At 34.7% G+C, this 27,957-nt stretch overlaps 1 protein-coding gene across 1 annotated transcript; it reads left to right on the top strand.

Annotated features, from left to right (window-relative positions):
• Positions 1-18,230: 18,230 nt before the first annotated feature.
• On the top strand, positions 18,231-20,939 carry LOC139897993 (uncharacterized). The gene is made up of 7 exons (XM_071880711.1): positions 18,231-18,301; positions 18,519-18,648; positions 19,183-19,345; positions 19,441-19,732; positions 19,830-19,993; positions 20,403-20,534; positions 20,716-20,939. The coding sequence occupies exons 2-7, from the start codon at positions 18,646-18,648 to the stop codon at positions 20,787-20,789; spliced, it is 828 nt and encodes a 275-aa protein (XP_071736812.1). The 5' UTR covers positions 18,231-18,301; positions 18,519-18,645; the 3' UTR covers positions 20,790-20,939.
• Positions 20,940-27,957: the final 7,018 nt, after the last annotated feature.

Raw genomic sequence — 27,957 nt, 5'->3', positions numbered from 1 at the left:
TATGAGACGTTTTTCAAAGACTGCATTCATTTTAAAACAAACCATAACCTTTATTTCATCAATAAAGGTTTAAAAAGCTTTACGTAGATTATCAAATAATGATAATCTAAAATATCCTGTTTACACATGACCATTACATAATGGTTTACAATACAAATATGTTACAACAAAATAAGTTTCTTGAATGCAGTTTTTACACAATATCATACAAGCATGGACTCCAAATTTCGTCCTTATTTAAGTATGCGACAACGGAAGCTCTTTAAAATCACCTGAGAATAAACATGCTTAAAACGTCAAAAAAATGTTGGTGAGTTATAGGTTTAACCTATATATATCAAATCATAATAATAGACCACAAGATTTCATATTTCAATACACATCCCATACATAGAGATAAAAATCATTCATATGGTGAACACCTCGTAACCGACATTAACAAGATGCATATATAAGAATATCCCCATCATTCCGGGACACCCTTCAGATATGATAAAAATTTCGAAGTACTAAAGCATCCGGTACTTTGGATGGGGTTTGTTAGGCCCAATAGATCTATCTTTAGGATTCGCGTCAATTAGGGTGTCTGTTCCCTAATTCTTAGATTACCAGACTTAATAAAAAGGGGCATATTCGATTTTGATAATTCAACCATAGAATGTAGTTTCACGTACTTGTGTCTATTTTGTAAATCATTTATAAAACCTGCATGTATTCTCATCCCAAAAATATTAGATTTTAAAAGTGGGACTATAACTCACTTTCACAGATTTTTACTTCGTCGGGAAGTAAGACTTGGCCACTGGTTGATTCACGAACCTATAACAATATATACATATATATCAAAGTATGTTCAAAATATTTACAACATTTTTAATATATTTTGATGTTTTAAGTTTATTAAGTCAGCTGTCCTCGTTAGTAACCTACAACTAGTTGTTCACAGTTAGATGTACAGAAATAAATCGATAAATATTATCTTGAATCAATCCACGACCCAGTGTATATGTATCTCAGTATTGATCACAAATCAAACTATATATATTTTGGAATCAACCTCAACCCTGTATAGCTAACTCCAACATTCACATATAGAGTGTCTATGGTTGTTCCGAAATATATATAGATGTGTCGACATGATAGGTCAAAACATTGTATACGTGTCTATGGTATCTCAAGATTACATAATATACAATACAAGTTGATTAAGTTATGGTTGGAATAGATTTGTTACCAATTTTCACGTAGCTAAAATGAGAAAAATTATCCAATCTTGTTTTACCCATAACTTCTTCATTTTAAATCCGTTTTGAGTGAATCAAATTGCTATGGTTTCATATTGAACTCTATTTTATGAATCTAAACAGAAAAAGTATAAGTTTATAGTCGGAAAAATAAGTTACAAGTCATTTTTGTAAAGGTAGTCATTTCAGTCGAAAGAACGACGTCTAGATGACCATTTTAGAAAACATACTTCCACTTTGAGTTTAACCATAATTTTTGGATATAGTTTCATGTTCATAATAAAAATCATTTTCTCAGAATAACAACTTTTAAATCAAAGTTTATCATAGTTTTTAATTAACTAACCCAAAACAGCCCGCGGTGTTACTACGACGGCGTAAATCCGGTTTTACGGTGTTTTTCGTGTTTCCAGGTTTTAAATCATTAAGTTAGCATATCATATAGATATAGAACATGTGTTTAGTTGATTTTAAAAGTCAAGTTAGAAGGATTAACTTTTGTTTGCGAACAAGTTTAGAATTAACTAAACTATGTTCTAGTGATTACAAGTTTAAACCTTCGAATAAGATAGCTTTATATGTATGAATAGAATGATGTTATGAACATCATTAATACCTTAAGTTCCTTGGATAAACCTACTGTAAAATGGAAAAATGGATCTAGCTTCAACGGATCCTTGGATGGCTCGAAGTTCTTAAAGCAGAATCATGACACGAAAACAAGTTCAAGTAAGATCATCACTTGAAATAAGATTGTTATAGTTATAGAAATTGAACCAAAGTTTGAATATGATTATTACCTTGTATTAGAATGATAACCTACTGTAATAAACAAAGATTTCTCGAGGTTGGATGATCACCTTACAAGATTGGAAGTGAGCTAGCAAACTTGAAAGTATTCTTGATTTTATGTAACTAGAACTTGTAGAATATATGAAGAACACTTAGAACTTGAAGATAGAACTTGAGAGAGATCAATTAGATGAAGAAAATTGAAGAATGAAAGTGTTTGTAGGTGTTTTTGGTCATTGGTGTATGGATTAGATATAAAGGATATGTAATTTTGTTTTCATGTAAATAAGTCATGAATGATTACTCATATTTTTGTAATTTTATGAGATATTTCATGCTAGTTGCCAAATGATGGTTCCCACATGTGTTAGGTGACTCACATGGGCTGCTAAGATCTGATCATTGGAGTGTATATACTAATAGTACATACATCTAAAAGCTGTGTATTGTACGAGTACGAATACGGGTGCATACGAGTAGAATTGTTGATGAAACTGAACGAGGATGTAATTGTAAGCATTTTTGTTAAGTAGAAGTATTTTGATAAGTGTATTGAAGTCTTTCAAAAGTGTATAAATACATATTAAAACACTACATGTATATACATTTTAACTGAGTCGTTAAGTCATCGTTAGTCGTTACATGTAAGTGTAGTTTTGAAACATTTAGGTTAACGATCTTGTTAAATGTTGTTAACCCAATGTTTATAATATCAAATGAGATTTTAAATTATTATATTATCATGATATTATCATGTATGAATATCTCTTAATATGATATATATACATTAAATGTCTTTACAACGATAATCGTTACATATATGTCTCGTTTAAAAATCATTAAGTTAGTAGTCTTGTTTTTACATATGTAGTTCATTGTTAATATACTTAATGATATGTTTACTTATCATAGTATCATGTTAACTATATATATATATCCATATATATGTCATCATATAGTTTTTACAAGTTTTAACGTTCGTGAATCACCGGTCAACTTGGGTGGTCAATTGTCTATATGAAACATATTTCAATTAATCAAGTCTTAAAAAGTTTGATTGCTTAACATGTTGGAAACATTTAATCATATAAATATCAATCTCAATTAATATATATAAACATGGAAAAGTTCGGGTCACTACAGTACCTACCCGTTAAAAAATTTCGTCCCGAAATTTTAAGCTGTTGAAGGTGTTGACGAATCTTCTGGAAATAGATGCGGGTATTTCTTCTTCATCTGATCTTCACGCTCCCAGGTGAACTCGGGTCCTCTACGAGCATTCCATCGAACCTTAACAATTGGTATCTTGTTTTGCTTAAGTCTTTTAACCTCACGATCCATTATTTTGACGGGTTCTTCGATGAATTGAAGTTTTTCATTGATTTGGATTTCATCTAACGGAATAGTGAGATCTTCTTTAGCAAAACATTTCTTTAAATTCGAGACGTGGAAAGTGTTATGTACAGCCGCGAGTTGTTGAGGTAACTCAAGTCGGTAAGCTACTGGTCTGACACGATCAATAATCTTGAATGGTCCAATATACCTTGGATTTAATTTCCCTCGTTTACCAAATCGAACAACGCCTTTCCAAGGTGCAACTTTAAGCATGACCATCTCTCCAATTTCAAATTCTATATCTTTTCTTTTAATGTCAGCGTAGCTCTTTTGTCGACTTTGGGCGGTTTTCAACCGTTGTTGAATTTGGATGATCTTCTCGGTAGTTTCTTGTATAATCTCCGGACCCGTAATCTGTCTATCCCCCACTTCACTCCAACAAATCAGAGACCTGCACTTTCTACCATAAAGTGCTTCAAACGGCACCATCTCAATGCTTGAATGGTAGCTGTTGTTGTAGAAAAATTCTGCTAACGGTAGATGTCGATCCCAACTGTTTCCGAAATCAATAACACATGCTCGTAGCATGTCTTCAAGCGTTTGTATCGTCCTTTCGCTCTGCCCATCAGTTTGTGGATGATAGGCAGTACTCATGTCTAGACGAGTTCCTAATGCTTGCTGTAATGTCTGCCAGAATCTTGAAATAAATTTGCCATCCCTATCAGAGATAATAGAGATTGGTATTCCATGTCTGGAGACGACTTCCTTTAAATACAGTCGTGCTAACTTCTCCATCTTGTCATCTTCTCTTATTGGCAGGAAGTGTGCTGATTTGGTGAGACGATCAACTATTACCCAAATAGTATCAAAACCACTTGCAGTCCTTGGCAATTTAGTGATGAAATCCATGGTAATGTTTTCCCATTTCCATTCCGGGATTTCGGGTTGTTGAAGTAGACCTGATGGTTTCTGATGCTCAGCTTTGACCTTAGAACACGTCAAACATTCTCCTACGTATTTAGCAACATCGGCTTTCATACCCGGCCGCCAAAAATATTTCTTGAGATCCTTGTACATCTTCCCCGTTCCAGGATGTATTGAGTATCTGGTTTTATGAGCTTCTCTAAGTACCATTTCTTTCATATCTCCAAATTTTGGTACCCAAATCCTGACAGCCCTATACCAGGTTCCGTCTTCTCGAATATTAAGATGCTTCTCTGATCCTTTGGGTATTTCATGCTTTAAATTTCCCTCTTTTAAAACTCCTTGTTGCGCCTCCTTTATTTGAGTAGTAAGGTTATTATGAATCATTATATTCATAGATTTTACTCGAATGGGTTCTCTGTCCTTCCTGCTCAAGGCATCGGCTACCACATTTGCCTTCCCCGGGTGGTAACGAATCTCAAAGTCGTAATCATTCAATAATTCAATCCACCTACGCTGCCTCATATTCAGTTGTTTCTGATTAAATATGTGTTGAAGACTTTTGTGGTCGGTATATATAATACTTTTGACCCCATATAAGTAGTGCCTCCAAGTCTTTAATGCAAAAACAACCGCGCCTAATTCCAAATCATGCGTCGTATAATTTTGCTCGTGAATCTTCAATTGTCTAGACGCATAAGCAATCATCTTCGTCCGTTGCATTAATACACAACCGAGACCTTGCTTTGATGCGTCACAATAAATCACAAAATCATCATTCCCTTCAGGCAATGACAATATAGGTGCCGTAGTTAGCTTTTTCTTCAATAACTGAAACGCTTTCTCTTGTTCATCATTCCATTCAAATTTCTTCCCTTTATACGTTAATGCAGTCAAGGGTTTTGCTATTCTGGAAAAGTCTTGGATGAACCTTCTGTAGTAACCAGCTAGTCCTAAAAACTGGCGTATGTGTTTCGGAGTTTTCGGGGTTTCCCACTTTTCAACAGTTTCTATCTTTTCCGGATCCACCTTAATACCTTCTTTGTTCACTATGTGACTGAGGAATTGAACTTCTTCCAACCAAAATGCACACTTTGAAAACTTAGCGTACAATTCTTCCTTCCTCAATACTTCTAACACCTTTCTCAAATGTTCACCGTGTTCTTGGTCATTCTTTGAGTAAATAAGTATGTCATCAATGAAAACAATGACAAACTTGTCACGGTATGGTCCACACACTCGGTTCATGAGGTCCATGAACACAGCTGGTGCATTAGTTAAACCAAACGGCATGACCATAAACTCGTAATGACCGTAACATGTTCTAAAAGCAGTCTTTGGAATATCATCTTCTTTCACCCGCATTTGATGATACCCGGAACGTAAGTCAATCTTTGAATAAACAGACGAGCCTTGTAGTTGATCAAATAAGTCGTCGATTCTCGGTAGTGGGTAGCGGTTCTTGATGGTAAGTTTGTTCAACTCTCGGTAGTCGATACACAACCTGAATGTACCATCTTTCTTCTTGACAAACAAAACAGGAGCTCCCCACGGTGATGTGCTTGGTCGAATGAAACCACGCTCTAAAAGTTCTTGTAATTGGCTTTGCAGTTCTTTCATCTCGCTGGGTGCGAGTCTGTAAGGAGCACGAGCTATTGGTGCAGCTCCTGGTACAAGATCTATTTGAAATTCAACGGATCGATGTGGGGGTAATCCCGGTAATTCTTTCGGAAATACATCGGGAAATTCTTTCGCAATGGGAACATCATTGATGCTCTTTTCTTCAGTTTGTACTTTCTCGACGTGTGCTAGAATAGCATAGCAACCTTTTCTTATTAGTTTTTGTGCCTTCAAATTACTAATAAGATGTAGCTTCGTGTTGCCCTTTTCTCCGTACACCATTAAGGGTTTTCCTTTTTCTCGTATAATGCGAATTGCATTTTTGTAACAAACGATCTCTGCTTTCACTTCTTTCAACCAGTCCATACCGATTATCACATCAAAACTCCCTAACTCTACTGGTATCAAATCAATCTTAAATGTTTCTCTAACCAGTTTAATTTCTCGATTCCGACATATATTATCTGCTGAAATTAATTTACCATTTGCTAATTCGAGTAAAAATTTACTATTCAAAGGCGTCAATGGACAACTTAATTTAGCAAAAAAATCTCTACTCATATAGCTTCTATCCGCACCAGAATCAAATAAAACGTAAGCAGATTTATTGTCAATAAGAAACGTACCCGTAACAAGCTCCGGGTCTTCTTGTGCCTCTGCCGCATTAATATTGAAAACTCTTCCGCGGCCTTGTCCATTCGTGTTCTCCTGGTTCGGGCAATTTCTAATAATGTGGCCCGGTTTTCCACATTTATAACAAACTACATTGGCATAACTTGCTCTGACACTACTTGCTCCGCCATTACTCGTTCCGACACCATTTGTTCCTTTCGTTCTATTAACCCCTGGTCCGTAGACCTCACACTTCGCCGCGCTATGACCATTTCTTTTACACTTGTTGCAAAATTTGGTGCAGAACCCCGAGTGATACTTTTCACACCTTTGGCATAGCTGCTTCTGATTGTTGTTGTTGTTGCGGTTATTATTGTTGTTGGGATGATTGTTGTAGTTGCTGTTGTTGTTGTTGTTGTTGTTGGGCCGTTTGTTGTAGTTGCGATTGATGTTGCGATTGTTGGGATAATTGTTGCGATTATTGTTGTAATTGTTGTTGTTGTTGTTGTTGTTGTTGTTGTATTGGTGATTCTTATCACCGTTTTCCTCCCACTTTCTTTTCACTTGCTTTACATTGGCCTCTTCAGCAGTCTGTTCTTTAATTCTTTCTTCAATCTGGTTCACTAGTTTGTGAGCCATTCTACATGCCTGTTGTATGGAGGCGGGCTCGTGTGAACTTATATCTTCTTGGATTCTTTCCGGTAATCCTTTCACAAATGTGTCGATCTTCTCTTCCTCATCTTCGAATGCTCCCGGACATAATAGGCACAATTCTGTGAATCGTCTTTCGTACGTGGTAATATCAAATCCTTGGGTTCGTAACCCTCTAAGTTCTGTCTTGAGCTTATTGACCTCGGTTCTGGGATGGTACTTCTCGTTCATCAAGTGCTTGAATGCTGACCACGGTAGTGCGTACGCATCGTCTTGTCCCACTTGCTCTAGATAGGTATTCCACCATGTTAACGCATAACCTGTGAAGGTATGCGTAGCGTACTTCACTTTGTCCTCTTCAGTACACTTACTTATGGCAAACACCGATTCGACCTTCTCGGTCCACCGTTTCAATCCGATCGGTCCTTCGGTTCCATCAAATTCCAAAGGTTTGCAGGCAGTGAATTCTTTGTAGGTGCATCCTACACGATTTCCTGTACTGCTAGATCCAAGGTTATTGTTGGTATGTAGCGCAGCCTGTACTGCGGCTATGTTTGAAGCTAGAAAAGTACGGAATTCCTCTTCATTCATATTCACGGTGTGTCAAGTAGTCGGTGCCATTTCCTTCAAAATAGTCAAATGGAACAAGTTAATCATACAGAATATTAAGAGTAGTTAATAGTATTTCGTAGCATAATATGAACTCATTTATAAAAGCTTTTTCTTCATATTAGCGTTTTATAAGTTTAAATTCTGGTAGTACCTACCCGTTAAGTTCATACTTAGTAGCTAATATACAATTAAACTACTACAATTCTATATGAAAAACTGATTATAATAATATTTCGTGTTCAAACTTTTACACAATATTTTACAAACTTACAATACCGCTTATTTTACATATAGCATGAAATATAGCACACAATAAATTTGATACAAGATGGTTGTGAAGATAATTCTAGCTAGTACACAAGTCGTTCAGCAAAGGCAATAAAGACACGTAATTCATACGTCCAGAAACAAGTCATGCATTCTGGTTTTACTAGGATTACTTCCCATCCTTGGTCTTGTGGAACATAACCGTTATGGCCGTTGATAAGACAGCGTGTTGTAACGTCGTCAAAGGGACGAGGGTTACGTAATGTCCAACAGTCCCGTAACAATCTAAAAACCTCATTTCTTACCCCAATTACCGACTCCGTCACTTGTGAGAACGTTTTGTTTAATAGTTGTAGCCCGATGTTCTTGTTCTCACTTTGGTGAGAAGCGAACATTACTAATCCGTAAGCATAACATGCTTCTTTATGTTGCATGTTAGCCGCTTTTTCTAAATCACGAAGTCCAATATTCGGATATATTGAGTCAAAATAATTTCTTAACCCATTGCGTAAAATAGCATTTGGGTTCCCCGCAATATATGCGTCAAAGTAAACACATCGTAACTTATGGATTTCCCAATGTGATATCCCCCATCTTTCGAACGAAAGCCTTTTATAAACCAAGGCATTCTTGGAACGTTCTTCGAATGTCTTACAAACTGATCTCGCCTTAAATAGTTGTGCCGAAGAATTCTGACCGACTCTAGACAAGATTTCATCAATCATGTCTCCGGGTAGGTCTCTTAAAATATTGGGTTGTCTATCCATTTTGTGTTTTTATACTGTAAAATAGACAAGAGTTAGATTCATAAAAAAAATACTTATTAATACAACCAATTTTTACGTATATCATAAAGCATAAGCACACTATATTACATATATTACACCACACGAATACAACTATCTTATTCCGACTCGCTTGTTTCTTCTTCTTCAGTTTTGGTTCGTGTTGCCAAGTTTCTAGGGATATATGATGTTCCCCTAATACGAGCCGTCGTTTTCCACATTGGTTTAGAAAAACCTGGTGGTTTAGAGGTTCCCGGGTCATTGTTACAACTTAAGGACTTCGGGGGTTGACGATACATATAAAGTTCATCGGGGTTGGAATTAGATTTCTCTATTTTTATGTCCTTTCCCTTATTATTTTCTTTTGCCTTTTTAAATTCAGTTGGGGTAATTTCTATAACATCATCGGAATTCTCGTCGGAATCCGATTCATCGGAGAATTGGTAATCCTCCCAATATTTTGCTTCCTTGGCGGAAACACCATTGACCATAATTAACCTCGGTCGGTTGGTTGAGGATTTTCTTTTACTTAACCGTTTTATTATTTTCCCCACCGGTTCTATTTCTTCATCCAGTTCCGATTCTTCTTCCGGTTCTGATTCTTCTTCCGGTTCCGACTCTTCTTCCGGTTCTTCTTCGGGAACTTGTGAATCAGTCCACGAATCATTCCAATTTACATTTGACTCTTCATTATTATTAGGTGAGTCAATGGGACTTGTTCTAGAGGTAGACATCTATCACATAATATCAAACGCGTTAAGAGATTAATATATCACATAATATTCACATGTTAAAAATATATAGTTTCCAACAAAATTTGTTAAGCAATCATTTTTCAAGTAAACACGGTCGAAGTCCAGACTCACTAATGCATCCTAACAAACTCGATAAGTCACACTAATGCAAAATTCTGGTTCTCTAAGACCAACGCTCGGATACCAACTGAAATGTCCCGTTCTTATTGATTAAAAACGTTTCATATTAATTGATTTCGTTGCGAGGTTTTGACCTCTATATGAGACGTTTTTCAAAGACTGCATTCATTTTAAAACAAACCATAACCTTTATTTCATCAATAAAGGTTTAAAAAGCTTTACGTAGATTATCAAATAATGATAATCTAAAATATCCTGTTTACAAACGACCATTACATAATGGTTTACGATACAAATATGTTACAACAAAATAAGTTTCTTGAATGCAGTTTTTACACAATATCATACAAGCATGGACTCCAAATTTTGTCCTTATTTAAGTATGCGACAGCGGAAGCTCTTAATAATCACCTGAGAATAAACATGCTTAAAACGTCAACAAAAATGTTGGTGAGTTATAGGTTTAACCTATATATATCAAATCATAATAATAGACCACAAGATTTCATATTTCAATACACATCCTATACATAGAGATAAAAATCATTCATATGGTGAACACCTGGTAACCGACATTAACAAGATGCATATATAAGAATATCCCCATCATTCCGGGACACCCTTCGGATATGATATAAATTTCGAAGTACTAAAGCATCCGGTACTTTGGATGGGGTTTGTTAGGCCTAATAGATCTATCTTTAGGATTCGCGTCAATTAGGGTGTCTGTTCCCTAATTCTTAGATTACCAGACTTAATAAAAAGGGGCATATTCGATTTCGATAATTCAACCATAGAATGTAGTTTCATGTACTTGTGTCTATTTTGTAAATCATTTATAAAACCTGCATGTATTCTCATCCCAAAAATATTAGATTTTAAAAGTGGGACTATAACTCACTTTCACAGATTTTTACTTCGTCGAGAAGTAAGACTTGGCCACTGGTTGATTCACGAACCTATAACAATATATACATATATATCAAAGTATGTTCAAAATATATTTACAACATTTTTAATATATTTTGATGTTTTAAGTTTATTAAGTCAGTTGTCCTCGTTAGTAACCTACAACTAGTTGTCCACAGTTAGATGTACAGAAATAAATCGATAAATATTATCTTGAATCAATCCACGACCCAGTGTATACGTATCTCAGTATTGATCACAACTCAAACTATATATATTTTGGAATCAACCTCAACCCTGTATAGCTAACTCCAACATTCACATATAGAGTGTCTATGGTTGTTCCGAAATATATATAGATGTGTCGACATGATAGGTCGAAACATTGTATACGTGTCTATGGTATCTCAAGATTACATAATATACAATACAAGTTGATTAAGTTATTGTTGGAATAGATTTGTTACCAATTTTCACGTAGCTAAAATGAGAAAAATTATCCAATCTTGTTTTACCCATAACTTCTTCATTTTAAATCCGTTTTGAGTGAATCAAATTGCTATGGTTTCATATTGAACTCTATTTTATGAATCTAAATAGAAAAAGTATAGGTTTATAGTCGGAAAAATAAGTTACAATTCGTTTTTGTAAAGGTAGTCATTTCAGTCGAAAGAACGACGTCTAGATGACCATTTTAGAAAACATACTTTCACTTTGAGTTTAACCATAATTTTTGGATATAGTTTCATGTTCATAATAAAAATCATTTTCTCATAATAACAACTTTTAAATCAAAGTTTATCATAGTTTTTAATTAACTAACCCAAAACAGCCCGCGGTGTTACTACGACGGCGTAAATCCGGTTTTACGGTGTTTTTCGTGTTTCCAGGTTTTAAATCATTAAGTTAGCATATCATATAGATATAGAACATGTGTTTAGTTGATTTTAAAAGTCAAGTTAGAAGGATTAACTTTTTTTTGCGAACAAATTTAGAATTAACTAAACTATGTTCTAGTGATTACAAGTTTAAACCTTCGAATAAGATAGCTTTATATGTATGAATCGAATGATGTTATGAACATCATTAATACCTTAAGTTCCTTGGATAAACCTACTGGAAAAGGGAAAAATGGATCTAGCTTCAACGGATCCTTGGATGGCTCGAAGTTCTTGAAGCAGAATCATGACACGAAAACAAGTTCAAGTAAGATCATCACTTGAAATAAGATTGTTATAGTTATAGAAATTGAACCAAAGTTTGAATATGATTATTACCTTGTATTAGAATGATAACCTACTGTAAGAAACAAAGATTTCTTGAGGTTGGATGATCACCTTACAAGATTGGAAGTGAGCTAGCAAACTTGAAAGTATTCTTGATTTTATGTAACTAGAACTTGTAGAATATATGAAGAACACTTAGAACTTGAGAGAGATCAATTAGATGAAGAAAATTGAAGAATGAAAATGTTTGTAGGTGTTTTTGGTCGTTGGTGTATGGATTAGATATAAAGGATATGTAATTTTGTTTTCATGTAAATAAGTCATGAATGATTACTCATATTTTTGTAATTTTATGAGATATTTCATGCTAGTTGCCAAATGATGGTTCCCACATGTGTTAGGTGACTCACATGGGCTGCTAAGAGCTGATCATTGGAGTGTATATACTAATAGTATATACATCTAAAAGCTGTGTATTGTACGAGTACGAATACGGGTGCATACGAGTAGAATTGTTGATGAAACTGAACGAGGATGTAATTGTAAGCATTTTTGTTAAGTAGAAGTATTTTGATAAGTGTATTGAAGTCTTTCAAAAGTGTATAAATACATATTAAAACACTACATGTATATACATTTTAACTGAGTCGTTAAGTCATCGTTAGTCGTTACATGTAAGTGTTGTTTTGAAACCTTTAGGTTAACGATCTTGTTAAATGTTGTTAACCCAATGTTTATAATATCAAATGAGATTTTAAATTATTATATTATCATGATATTATCATGTATGAATATCTCTTAATATGATATATATACATTAAATGTCTTTACAACGATAATCGTTACATATATGTCTCGTTTAAAAATCATTAAGTTAGTAGTCTTGTTTTTACATATGTAGTTCATTGTTAATATACTTAATGATATGTTTACTTATCATAGTATCATGTTAACTATATATATATCCATATATATGTCATCATATAGTTTTTACAAGTTTTAACGTTCGTGAATCACCGGTCAACTTGGGTGGTCAATTGTCTATATGAAACATATTTCAATTAATCAAGTCTTAACAAGTTTGATTGCTTAACATGTTGGAAACATTTAATCATGTAAATACCAATCTCAATTAATATATATAAACATGGAAAAGTTCGGGTCACTACAGCACCAACTGATGAAAACTGTCGGTTGTTAACGCGGCGTCAGTTTTCGTTAGTTAGGGGGTGTTAGTTGCCCACCCGACGAAGAAAAAAAAACGTTAGTTTGACGTGTCGGCGCGCTATTGGCTGGTTTCTGACGACATGGGTGCCACCCCCAACGGATAGATGACCGTTTGGAATTTTTTTTTTCTTTTTTTTTTCAAATTCTAATTAACTTTAACTTTTTCCTACTTCTATATACATACTTCTACATTATACTTCTTCTTCATCAACAAATAACTCACTTTTTAATCTATCATTTCTAAAAAAAAAAAAAATACATGGCTAACCCAAACCAAAGACCACCAAACCCAAATGATTTCCACGACTGGTTTCAATATGGAACATTTTTGGGTGGTGGTTCATCAAACCCGAGCAATCTTCACCAAATCCCAATCGTTGCGCCTCAATATCGTACTCTAACATAATAACAACAACATCAAATTTATTTGAAGCAACAACGACTTCTAGAACAAGCTCAATATCGCCTCATCAGACTGACGTTGTTGATGAATCCGATGACTCCAACTCCGCCTCAAGAAACGGTGACCGAAACTCAACCACAAACTCAAGAAACGGTAAACGAAACTCAAAATGAAGAGGATACGGTTTCGGAAACGCAACGTAGCAAAAGAAAACATAAAAAAAAGCAAGGTGAAGCGGATACGGTTTATATATATATATATATATATATATATATATATATATATATATATATATATATATATATATATATATATATATATAAACGCAACGTAGCAAAAGAAAACATAAAAAAAGCAAGATGAAGCGGATACGGTTTATATATAAATATAAATATATATATATATATATATATATATATATATATATATATATATATATATACGGTTTATATATGTATTTATATATATTTATACATATATACGAATATATATATATATATATATATATATATATATATATATATATATATATATATATATATATATATATATATATATATATATATATATATATATATATATATATATATATATATGGTAGGATTAAGAGGGAAGTAACCAATCGAGGGGAAATGGGGGGAAGCAAAACTTTTTTTTTCTTTCGTTTTTTGAAAAAAACTTTGTTCACGAACATTATAGATTGGATGAAAATATGAACATTTAATAAAGACACTTTGTGATAAAGGTTTTCATTTTGGTGGAAAAACGCTCGAAGAAGTAATATATAACAATTATCGTGTTTTTCGAGCGTATGTTGAGATTTTAGATATTAGGGTTTATAAGGTTTAGATATTAGGGTTTAGAAATTTAGGGTTTAGGGTTTAGATTTAGGGTTTAGATTTAGGATTTAGAATGAGTTTTTAACACGAACGGTTTAGAGTTTAGGGTTTAGGGTTTGGATTTTGGGTTTAGAGACTAAACCCAAAACACCAAACCTTAAACCCTAAACCCTAAACTCTAAATCGGTCTAAATTTTACTTCACAAAACATGAAAAAATAAAAACGTTAACATTCTTCACGATTAATATTATCTTGAATGTTATTTTTGTCGATCGTTTTTCCACCTAAAATAATAACATTCATCACGAAGTGTCTTTTCTAAATGTTCATATTTTCGTGTGATCTTGATACCTGAAAAAAATTTCAAAAAACCCAAAAAATAATTAAATTTTACTTCCCCCCGCTTGGTTACTTTCCCATTGATCCTGCCCCTATATATATATATATATATATATATATATATATATATATATATATATATATATATATATATATATATATATATATATATATATATATATATATATGGGTAGGATCGATGAGGAAGTAACACTTTGGGGGAAAGCGGGGGAAAGCGATCTCAACTATTCATCTTAAAAATCAAGTGCTAGTCCATCATATTCCCATGTTCCGCGATTTATATTGTTGGAAATTAATAGGGGTATTATTATCCTTTGACATTTAATAAAGATTACACATATTAATTTACATTTACATATTTAATAACTTAACACCACCATCCACCACCACTCACCACCCACCACCACCACCACCACAACCACCACCATCACAACCACCCACCACTTACCACCACCACCACCTACCACCACCACCACCCACCACCATCAACACCCACCACCAACTACCACCACCAACCAACCACCCACCACCAACCACCACCTACCACAACCACTAACCACCACTAACCACCACCAACCACAGCCTACCACAACCACCAACCACCACCACCACCAACCAGCGCAACCACCCACCACCATCAACCACCACCTCCCACCACCAACCACTAACCACCGTCCACCACCACCACCTAGCACCACCACCACAACACCAACCACCACCACCCTTCACCACCACCACCCACCACTACCCACCCACCACCACTTACCACCACCACCCACCCACCACCTCCAACCACCACCACCACCGCCAACCTTCCCAACCACCACCACCCACCAACACCACCAACCACCACCACCACCAACCATCACCACCAACCACCATCAACCACCACCACTAATCAACGCCACCACCCACCACCACCAACCACCATCACCTCCCACCACCAACCACTAACCACCACCACCACCCACCACCACCACCACCCTTCACCACCACCACTCACCCACACCACCAACCACCACCACTTACCACCAACCACCACCACTTACCACCAACCACAACCACCAACATTCACTGCCACCACCCACCCATCACCACCCGCCCACCCACCACCACCACCAACCACCACTTTCACCAACCACCCACCTACCACCACCAACCACCACCAACCACTACCACCACCACCCACCCACCTATCACCACTAACCACTACCACCACCTACCACAACCTCCACCACCAACCACCACTACCCATCACCACCACCACCACCACCACCAAGCACCACTCACTACTACCAACTACAACCAACTACCATCAACCACCACCACCAACCACCACTTACCATAACCATCAACCACCACCAACCACCACCATCAACCACCAACACTCTCTACCACCATCAACCACCACCACCCACTACCATCAACCACTACCACAATCAACCATCACCACCCACCACCATTAACCACCAACACCTACCACCACCACCATCACCCACTACCACCATCAACCACCACCATCCACCACCATCATCCGTCACCACCTACTACCATCACCATCAACCACCACCACCTCCCACCACCGACCACCAATACCATAACACCACCCACCACCACCAACCACCACAACACAAACTACTACCACCCTTCACCACCACCAACCACCCCCACCCACCACCACCACCACCCACTACCACTAACCACCACCACCACCACTAACCACCCTACCACTAACCACCACCACCACCACCACATACCACCACCAACAACCACCATTATCTATCACCACCACTCACAACCACCTCAGCCAACCACCACTACCACTACCTACAACCACCAACCACAACCTACCACCCCCAACCACCACACACCACCATCACTCACTACCACCATCAACTACCACCATCCACCACCATCAACCACCACCACCAACAACCAACACCACCCACCACCATCAACCACTAACCACTACCTACCACCACCACCTACCACCACCACCAACCAGCTACCACCACCAACCAACCACAACCACCACCACCTACCACCACCAACAACCACCCACAACCACTACCACCTACCACCACCACCAACCACCTACAACCACCAACTACCCACAACCACCACCACCTACCACCACCACCTACCACAACCTTCACCAACCACCACTAACCACCACCACCACCACCAACCACCACCACCCAACACCACCACCACCACCACCACCACCATCACTCACCACCAGCACAACCAACCACTCACCCTCACCAACCACCAATACAACCAACCACCACTACAACCAACCACCATCAACCACCACCTCCCTCTACCACACACCACCACCAACCACCACCTACCACAAACACCAACCACAAACTAATCGTACTCGGTAAACCTACTGCAATGCTCGGTAACACGGACCACACACATATTTGCACGCACCATGTGTGGTGCGTGGACACGGGAGGGGGTGGGGGCAAAATTTTAATTACAAAAATTTAGGGGCATTTTGACCAACTTCTCAAAAGAAAATTAAACCTAACGCGTTCCGTATTACTCTATGAAAAATAGGCCCATTATTTTATAGACTTTTTAAAAGCCCGTGTATATCTTCTCCGGGCTTTGAGTCTACTTTCTAAAAGGTTCATGGGAATATATATATATATATACGTATAATAATGTACGGAGTAACAAATTGGGCAATCCAATGTAATGTGAAAGAAGTTCAGACGTCCAAAGCAAATTATCAGTGAAGTAAAACTTACGACGGCAGATTATTTAGGTAATCGGATTTTTTTCGAATATTATTAAAGAGTATTATCAAAAAATGTTTTTGCTAATTACTTAGTAAGGAGATCAAGAATTATAATGTGGTTTTTTTAGGGTTTTTGGGTCTCTGCATGTTCAATTTAGGGATAATTGGGTAACCTAAACACCATTCATCAAGTCCAAATGTAATTAGCTTTGTATAAAAAGTGTGTATTACATAAATTAAAAGCTAAAATCCCTAGAAAGTAGACATATATGTTATTTTTATCAGTTTTGTTCGGCTTGTTTCTCTGCAGTATTCTTTGTTTTCACAAAACCTAAATTAAGCATATTAAGTTATTAAAATTTAAAATTGTTTCGACAAAACCTAAATTAAAATTTAAGATAAGCCGTGATTTGGATGGAGAATCCAATTTAAGCAACTATTTTTGACAGACTTGGTTTCATTATTTGACAACTAACTTTAAAGTTGTAGTTCGATTCGATTGTACATTCAATCAGAAAGTGATTGTGTTATTGTCTGTATTTTGAGAAAAGTGTGTTGGATGGTTTTTTATAATGATACCTATGTTGTTATCTTTTATGGTGTGGAATAGTTGTATTGTAGTATTAACTTTATTAGTATGTTTTGCAAACAGTTGCTTTGAAGATTCATTTTGGCGGTGATAGACAAAATGGTACCTTTATTTGATTCTAATTATTTAATTTGTATTTTGATGTTAGTATTACAGTGTTATACGGAGTATCAATTAAGATCAACAATACTTATTTTAAATTCAACAGGTGAAGTTCACACCTGATGAGCTTCGCAGGATTATGGATACTAAGCTTAGCACTATTCATCTTAATCATGGTAACTCTCGTTGCAAACAGTTGTATTGTATTATTAACTTGGTGTTTCAAAATGTAATGTGTTAATTACCTTTTGAAGCACATAATATTAGTTACGTGTGTGATTCTTAATCCTGAATCATTTTGTCACTCAGTCATTTTGTCATCAATAATCATTTTGTCACTCAACTAAATTAGTTACGTGTGTGATTCTTAATCCTGAATTCGCCACTCTGCAGATATGTTGTTATCAGAAAGAAGCCGTGAACCGGCACATTTTATGTTGAAGATTGAGTCTTTCTCTCTTCTTTCTCAAGTTCCAGAAATGAAAGTTGAATCTGATGTCTTTGAAGCCAGTGGACATAAATGGTCAGTCAGTTTTTGTTACACTTTTCTGCTATGGGTATAACAATTTCTGTCACAGCTTACAATCTGGGTTAAAGTCATTTGCAGCCTCTCTCTCTCTCTCTCTCTCTCTCTCTCTATATATATATATATATATATATATATATATATATATATATATATATAAGCTGCTCTAAGGTTTTATTCAAAATTTAGCCCCAATTTAGAGTTTAGGGTTTAGGGACTAAACCCAAAACCCTAAACCCTAAACTCGTATTAAAAACTCAATCTAAACCCTAAATCTAAAGCCTAAACCTTAATTTTTAAACCCTAATATCCAAACCCTAAACAGTGTTTTTCACTAGTCGTTAGTCATTTTTCATTAGTTTTGGTTATCATACATCAGATAACTTGCGTTATCATACATATGATGTATGATAACTTGTATATATATATATATATATATATATATATATATATATATATATATATATATATATACATACATACATACATATATGATATTTATAGGTGTGCATATATGTTAATTTTGTATAGGAGGTTAGATTTGTATCCAAATGGAAAGAAGATGGACAACAAGTTTATTTCACTGTATGTCTATTGTGTGACACCGAAATTCTTCCAAAAGGGTGGGAGATCTCTGTAGATGTCACTTTTTTCATTTATGATCATACATGTCAAACATACGCAACAATTCAAGGTAAAGTTTTCACTCTACTAACTGGTTAACTACGGCTTTTATTTTGTTATATAAGTCATAATATCATGCTTATGTATACGTACATTGTTTTATAGATGCTTATAAAAACACAACAAAGCTTCATGAGAAGAAGACAGAATGGGGTTTTGAGAAACTAATGACAGTTAGGTTTTTTAAGGATAGTAAAAATGGGTTCCTATTGAATGATTCATGTGTGTTTGGAGCTGAGGTTTTCGTAGTTCCAGCATACGCAACGAAAGACCGATGCTTAACTATGATAAAGCCTCCGTCATATATGAATACTCACACTTGGAAAATTGATAACTTTTCAGCTGTAACTGATGATGAACTGCAATCAGAGATTTTTAAAATTGGGAAACTCAAATGGTATATCACTTATTACAGTATTACAGTATTAAAGTCCAGGTAGTTGCCTTTTTTTTTCTTCATATTTTTGTGTATAACTTTATGTTTTTGTTTATAGGAAGTTGTCACTATATCCTAAAGGATTGAAGGATGGATTGGGTACACACATATCACTGTTTTTAGGTGTGCATGATGCTTCCTCATTCCCCAATGATTGGAGAGTTTATGCTGATTTTACTCTACGGCTTAAGAGTCAAAACAGAAATGTTGATACAGAGAGAGGTAAGGTCTATCAGTTCATATATATATATATATATATATATATATATATATATATATATATATATATATATATATATATATATATATATATACGTACATATATATACGTACATATATATATATATACGTATATATACATACACATATACGTATATATACATACACATATATACGTATATATATATATACATATATATACATATATATACATACATATATATGTATATGTATGTATATATATGTATATATATATATATATATATATATATATATATATATACATATATATACATACATATATATACATATATATATATGATTCTGAATACGCATTTTAAAACATGTGTTGCATTAGTGTTAATCTATGTTGATGATTTGTATCTGTATGCTTTCCTTTTCTACCTTGCAGAAATTCGTCATTGGTTCTGCCCATCTGATGACAACAGGGGTGTTCCAAGTTTCATAGAGCTGAGTGAACTAACTAACGCTGCAAATGGATACCTTTTGAATGATACTTTGATCGTTGAAGTGGAGATTTCATGTGTGGGCATGATTAAAAATTTCATTTAAACTAATATGCGCTTAATTAACTCTAGTGGTTGTTTTTAATGTAGTAACTTTTGAGACATCTCAAAGTTGGTGTGTTGATTGTTGATTTTGAGATTCACCGTGAACCGCAATTGATCTAACTTGCATTTTGTGAAATGGAAATGTTTTTTCAGCACATCTAGCAAATGCGATTCCTGGTTGGATGTGGTTAATTGGTGAAAGCATAGAAGGATCACTTACACTATAGCTTTAGGACTTGACCTATAATAGGTGGTGTGGATGTCCTTATTTATTATAGGATGAAGATGATTCATAAATCACTGTGTTTGAATTATTATTTCTACTTTACACTTCACAGTTCACAGTAAGAACCATCCTTTTTATTTATCTCTTTTTATTTATCTGATTCTGCTGCCACACAACGTACCCATATTTATATCCGTTATTTTTTATCGCTCATCATCAATTTCTTGTCTTCCTTAAAGAAAAACTTTGTTACACATTAGCTATATAGAGTTTCAGATGTGACTGAAGTTTGTCAAATTCTTTGTATGAATGATCAATTTCCTTTAATATGTCGAATTAAAATCTTCATTTATATGTTGGGTCAATTGATCACCCCTCTTCTAGTTTCTTGCTAGTTGGATTATGCCTTTTCATTACTTTGTTATCCATATTTGAAGTATAATGTGTTGGGTGGTATTTGATAAGTATACCTTTGTCGCTAAGTTGCTTTCATTTTGTGAAACTCGTTGCGAACAATTGTGTTGTATTAAGTTTAACAGTATGTTTTGTACTTGAGCTATTACAATTGGGAGTTGATCCGTACACCACTTGTTTTTTGCCATACACCACCAAACTACAATCTTTGACTATTTTACCCTTTCTAACTCAAGGCCCTTTTCCCTAAATTAATTATGAGAAAGGGTAAAATGGTCCAAAATTAAATTTTGGTGGTGTATGGCAAAAAGTAAGTGGTGTACGTATCAGCTCCCATTACAATTTATATATGATTGGTTTAGAAGATTATTCTTCTCATCTTGTGCATCTATTCGAGACTGTAACCTAGCAATTGAGATGAGTCAGTTTCTCGGCATCGGAACCAATTAATAAGAACTAGAATCCGACAGCAAAAATTAGAGAGATGATGAAAAGAAGAGTAGCTTGAAAATTCTAGTAATATTTAATTGATTGAATGGAAAAGAGAACAATTTAGAGCAAGTTTGTGTCTATAAAGGTAGAAGTTTGTCCATTTTGTAGGTTTTCATATGTTATAGCTTTACTAAGTTTTCTTTTTCGAACGTTTGGGATTACTCAGAGGGACTAAACCACCTACGAGATCATCTCTGTAGTTGCATAACCCGCCCCCAACTAATGCTCTGAAGGAAACCCTGACCAATCCGAGGGCATGACCGGTAAACACCCCCTACCCCGCAACGTAATGTGCGAAAGGCGACCTTGGGTGGAATTCAAGATCAAGGGGATAACCCTTATGTGAAATGTTTGTCACCCCAGGAAATTGTATGAGTCATTACCACTAGACTAACAACACATGGATAGCTTTAGTCACGTTTAGTTTTTCTTTTTCTTTTTTTTTTTTGGCGAAAACTACATATTATATATATATATATATATATATATATATATATATATATATATATATATATATATATATATATATATATAGTGGTAGGATCAAGAGGGAAGTAACCATTCGGGAGGAAGCGGGGGGAAGCAAAAACATTTTTTTTTTGTTTTTTGAAAAAACTTTGTTCACGAACATTATAGATGAGATGAAAATATGAACATTTAGTAGAGACACTTTGTGATAAATGTTTTTATTTTGGCGGAAAAACGCTCGAAGAAGTAATATATAACAATTATCGTGTTATTCGAGCGTATTTTGAGGTTTTAGCTATTGGGATTTAGATATTAGGGTTTATAGGGTTTAGATATTAGGGTTTAGAAATTTAGGGTTTAGGGTTTAGATTTAGGATTTAGATTGAGTTTTTAACACGAACGGTTTAGAGTTTAGGTTTTAGGGTTTAGGGTTTGGTGTTTTGGGTTTATGGAATAAACCCAAAACACCAAACCCTAAACCCTAAGCTCTAAATCGGGCTAAATTTTACTTCACAAAACATGAAGAAAAAAAACGTTCATATTCTTCACGAACAATATTATCTTGAATGTTATTTTTGTCGATCGTTTTTCCGCCTAAATAATAACATTCATCACGAAGTGTCTCTTCTAAATGTTCATATTTTCGTGTGATCTTGATGCTGAAAAAAAAAATTCAAAGAAAACGAAAAAAAAAATTTGCTTCCCCCCGATTGGTTACTTCCCCATTGATCCTGCCCCTATATATATATATATATATATATATATATATATATATATATATATATATATATATATATATATACATACATACATACATACATACATACATACATACATACATACATACATAAAATATCCGAATATCTAGTGGTGTTACATGAGTTACATTTGATATTTTTCGACATTGATTGACATGAAATAGGCGTCCAACATGAAACACATTGACTACATCTAACTATTACAATTGCGATTGAATAACATAAGTTGCTCGAAAACTAGAGCCGTGAGTAACCACTAAGCTAGACAGCCAGACCTAAAAAGCAATCATCCCGAACTGCAGTCAGCAACGCCAACCACTCTACACTCCCCTCCAATCAACAACTCTAACCCACAACAACATAACTCTGTCACAAAACTGCCCGTCGGGCAACCTAAGAACACCCGCCTTGAGACCGCAACCAGAAAACCAAGGAGATCCCTCACTAGCCAATCAATCTAAGAAAATCCTGATGATCCACTCATAAATCCTAGCCCGTCGAAACCCTACTTGTAATGCCCCGTTCATATACAATATAAACGATTCACAATAGTTGATTACATCGCGAGGTAATTGACCTCTATATGATACATTTTACAAATATAACAACCCTCACTTTTTGACTTCTGAAATTACTGAAATGACCCTAGGGTTTACTGTCTGACTATACGTATTAATTATTTAAGGTTTGTTATATACACAATCAATTTAACGTTGACCAAATAATAAACTTTTATTCGACACTCACTGCTAATTAAAATTTATGCATTTCAATAATATTATTTATAACTATTAATCTATAAGTAATAAATAAAAAGTGACATTTATATAAATAATAAAACAATTAGGAACTAAATAAAAATAAATACAAGTCATGAATTAGTAAAAAGAAAATAATACTTATCATGTAGTAAATGTAAAAATAATAATAAACATAATAATAATAATAATAGTAATAATAATGAGACTAAAGAATCTTAAACAATTACATCCTTATGTTGACTAAAAATAAAGTATAAACTAGTACATCCTTATGTTGACTAATTATAAACTAGTACCACCTTTTGTTGACTAAAAATTATAAAACAAAATAAAATCATTAATTAGAACATCCTTATGTTGACTAACACTCTAATACTTGCACTATATAAACACTCCTAGACTCCTAGTTTCTCATTCACAAATCACACCAAAATCCTCTCTCAAAAACAATCTCTCCCTCTCCCTCTCATGTGGTATTCGGATCTTCAAGCTTGTTCTTCGTGTTCTTCAAAAATCTTCAAGGAGTTCTTCAAGATTTTTAAGGCTTTGATCTTCCATCTTCATCGTGTTCATCTTTTCTTTGTTAATTATCTTGAATCTTCAAAGGTATAACATAAACCCTAAACTATTTACATAAACTTTAATCTTTATTAATTCATATTCATATTATAAACTTGTATTCATAAGTATATACATAAACACTCCTAGATTTATATATACATATATACATGTAAAAAAAAAAAAAATTTATGTATATATACGAATTATATATACATATACATATTAAAACCTTAAACCCTAATACTACTTATACTAGTACTTAACATGTATACACTATTACTATTACTAGCACCTATAACCTACTACTTATATTGTAGCACAAAAACATTTTGGGATATGTATTAGAGATGTATAGATCTTCGAACTTTCTTGACGAATGGTTTCTACGAGATTCTAGGCAGAGGATTTGGATTTCCGATTTAAAGGGTCCTATGGCTCAAGCCCCTAGATCTAAATTAGCCATTCGAAGAGAAAGGGGTGATTGGAAGCTTATCTAATACGGCAAGTATCCTAAAATGAAAAACACTCATAAAAGTAGAAACTCTCTAGTCATAGAAACTTAGTAAAATAAGAAACTTTCTAAAAATGGAAACTTTATAAAAATAGTAACTTACTAGGAATAGAAACTTAGTAAAACAAACTATACTTAAACACATACTTAAACTTAAACATGGGCAAAACACTTAACTACTCTTAAATGTCAATAGGTTGACTTTCCTGATCACTCGTTCAACTCTTTATTCCGAGGAATAACTCTCTCTCTACTTACTAAGGTGACTTTCATAGCCCCACTCTTATTGCTATAGCACTTTTTATACTTACTGGAGTGAGACACATGCTGCTTTTATACTTTAAACAACTTAGACACAAGTACGAACCTAAACTGTACTATGACTAGCTTATGCTACTAAGACCCCACAGTGATATTTTTTTAATTGCTTTCAGGATAAGGCATTCTTAATTATTGGGGGTAGGCCTATCGGGAGTAACGTCCCCGATACATTTGACGGTGATGTCTTTGTATTACTTAATAATGATTTAAACATGGTGATAAGGTACTGCCAACTTATCATCGGGGCAAAAAAACAAACGTTTAGTCTAAAATATCACGAATCAGTACTACTTTTGGATCTGCGAGATCTACTTTTTGATCCTGCGGGAGATCAACTTTACAACTAAATCTTGTGGTCTAAAAACAACGATAACTACTTTTGTTAAACCTATGAACTTCACTCAACCTTTTTGGTTGACACTTTAGCATGTTTTGTCTCAGGTGCTGTTTGATTCAAGCTTTCTTATCTACTACTTATGTGATGCTACTTGGACTTAGGATCAAGAGATATCGCATTTATTACTTCTGCATATGAACAATTACTTTATCGTTATTTCCATTATTGTAACGACATTTCATTTTCCGCTGCATACTCAATAAAGTTAAATTTTCTCATTTAGTATTGTTCTCGTATTATAATATGTTGGTTTATTTGATATTAGTAACGTTTCTTCCAGACCCTATTGGGAGGACGTTACAAATTGGTATCAGAGCATAACCAGGCTGTTATAGAGAACCAGGATTGCATTTTTATGTGTGCCTTACTTGCTAGCTAGGGTGCCTTAGCAATCTAGAAAACTATAACCTTTCCTGCCTTAGACTTAAAGCATTTAGAATTGCCTTATAATCTTAACAATCATGCTTTACCAAACTTGACTTAAAGATTCTAATCAAAGTCTCTTTCCTAATGTAGGACTACAACTTTCCTTGACCATAGTGCCTTTAATTGTTGCCTTTAACTGTTAAATGCTACACTATACTTTAGAAACTTTACTTATCTTAGAATGCCGAGCTAATCTAAGAACTCTGCTCACTTTCCTGAGTACTATCCAATTACACCACCGCATCTAAATGCGACACAATGATTTCAGAAATTCTTGACATTCATAAGTCATCTATCATGGTTATGTGTATTACATATGTATTACATGAAATATTATCCATGATTTTGAAATTCTTATAATTGTTACTACTCACACTCAAACGTATATAATTCTCTGTTATATCACGTACCTATATGCCTTATGCCTTTATGCATCGGTTTGCGAATTGAAAAATGTCATTGGGTTATCACAGTATACGAATTGAAAGTCTTTAATCAAAAGATTATTAGATTACATACTTATCACTTTATGATCTCGACACGTCATACTGCCATTATTAAAGTAAAGACACATCATATCTTATTATATCTTATCGTATCTATCCTAATAGATTTTGTCTAACACTTTTCCTAAATTCCCTCCATAAATTACGGAAATCTTTTTGCTATATACACGTATTCGAGGAGACGAATATATCATCCAGTATTCAAAACTAATCTCATATCAAAAACCCTAATTCCAAACACATAATATGGATTCCTCGAACTCTTCGAGCTCCAATGGCAGCGTAACCGGAATGAACCAACCAATCAGCCATCATCTATTTTGGATGAATTGGGCATGGGTTCGTAGTAAACTTAATCAATGGAGACAAGAAGAAGGTGATCCCTTCCACCAACCGAATTCACCTCTTGGTGAAGAACCTGAAGCACTTACTGGCGAACCCGTTCAGAACACTATTTTCACCCTCATTTCCAGGATATCCAGTCACGAATATATAATATCTAAAATTTTAGATCTTATTCATCCACTTGTTCGAACCGCCAATCATCCCGGAATAATAGAAGAAGTCAACGAGCTTCGCGCTCGAGTAGTGGCTCTGGAGAATATGGTGCAAAACCTACGAACACCAGCAGCAGCACCAGCAGCATAACCAGTACCACCAGTACCATCGGCATCACCACCAACATCACCAGCTTCACCAACGAAAACATCCGCATTCCACGCCTCAACATCACACTCAGTACCTCAAACATCAACATCATACGCCCCATAGATACCAAGGAATATTAGTAATAATGAGTTAAGATATATTGACTCATTCAACCTGAAGAATTACATATGTATACTTTATATATATGGATTGGAACAATAATAAATCTTTTCATACTAAGCTATTACGTGTGAATCTTAACTAGTATGTACTACTTGATTAATTCATATCATTAATATGCTATGATGTACATCCTTCGTTAATGACTTAACAATCGTTAATCACTGCTTCAACACAATAAACTCCATTTCATAATAAACCAAGTGTATTACTCAAATACATGATTGATTGTATACTTTCATTTTCGATGTACTCGAAACTTCCTAGAAAACATCATTCATGCCTTATGAATTTCACAAGAATTCCACGAGCACCAACATCATATACTGAGGTATATCAATAACAATGAACGATGAAGTATTGATTCATAACTTCATTAGCGAAATATTTCGCGACAATTATGAAATCTCTAAGGTTTTGGAGATTATTTATTCTCGTTTCAACCGCAAATCAAATGAGTTTAATATTATATTAACTCATTAAATCTATATTATATCTGAAGAATACATATATGAACGTATATCTTCTCTTTTGTACAAACTGTTAATTGTGAAAATATTTTAATGGGTAGGTAATACTCGAGAAATATTTATATCTCACATTAATATGTTACATTGTACATTCTTCAAATTCTGATTCAATAATCAGTAACTATACTAATTACATCCACATATGTATCCGCGCACCAAAGAACAACCATTTTCATTCAAATCAAATTACATATTC

The sequence above is a fragment of the Rutidosis leptorrhynchoides genome, chromosome 3 (assembly GCF_046630445.1).
Source record: "Rutidosis leptorrhynchoides isolate AG116_Rl617_1_P2 chromosome 3, CSIRO_AGI_Rlap_v1, whole genome shotgun sequence".
NCBI lineage: Eukaryota > Viridiplantae > Streptophyta > Magnoliopsida > Asterales > Asteraceae > Rutidosis > Rutidosis leptorrhynchoides.
Note: the sequence above shows the minus strand (reverse complement) of the source record. Positions and strands in the feature narration are given on the sequence as shown.

Bases quoted from the DNA above. Each gene is read 5' to 3' on its own strand.
- LOC139897993 (XM_071880711.1), top strand. The intron at 19,733-19,829 runs GTATATCACTTA...TTTTGTTTATAG, and splicing joins AAAATTGGGAAACTCAAATG to GAAGTTGTCACTATATCCTA. The intron at 19,994-20,402 runs GTAAGGTCTATC...TCTACCTTGCAG, and splicing joins AAATGTTGATACAGAGAGAG to AAATTCGTCATTGGTTCTGC.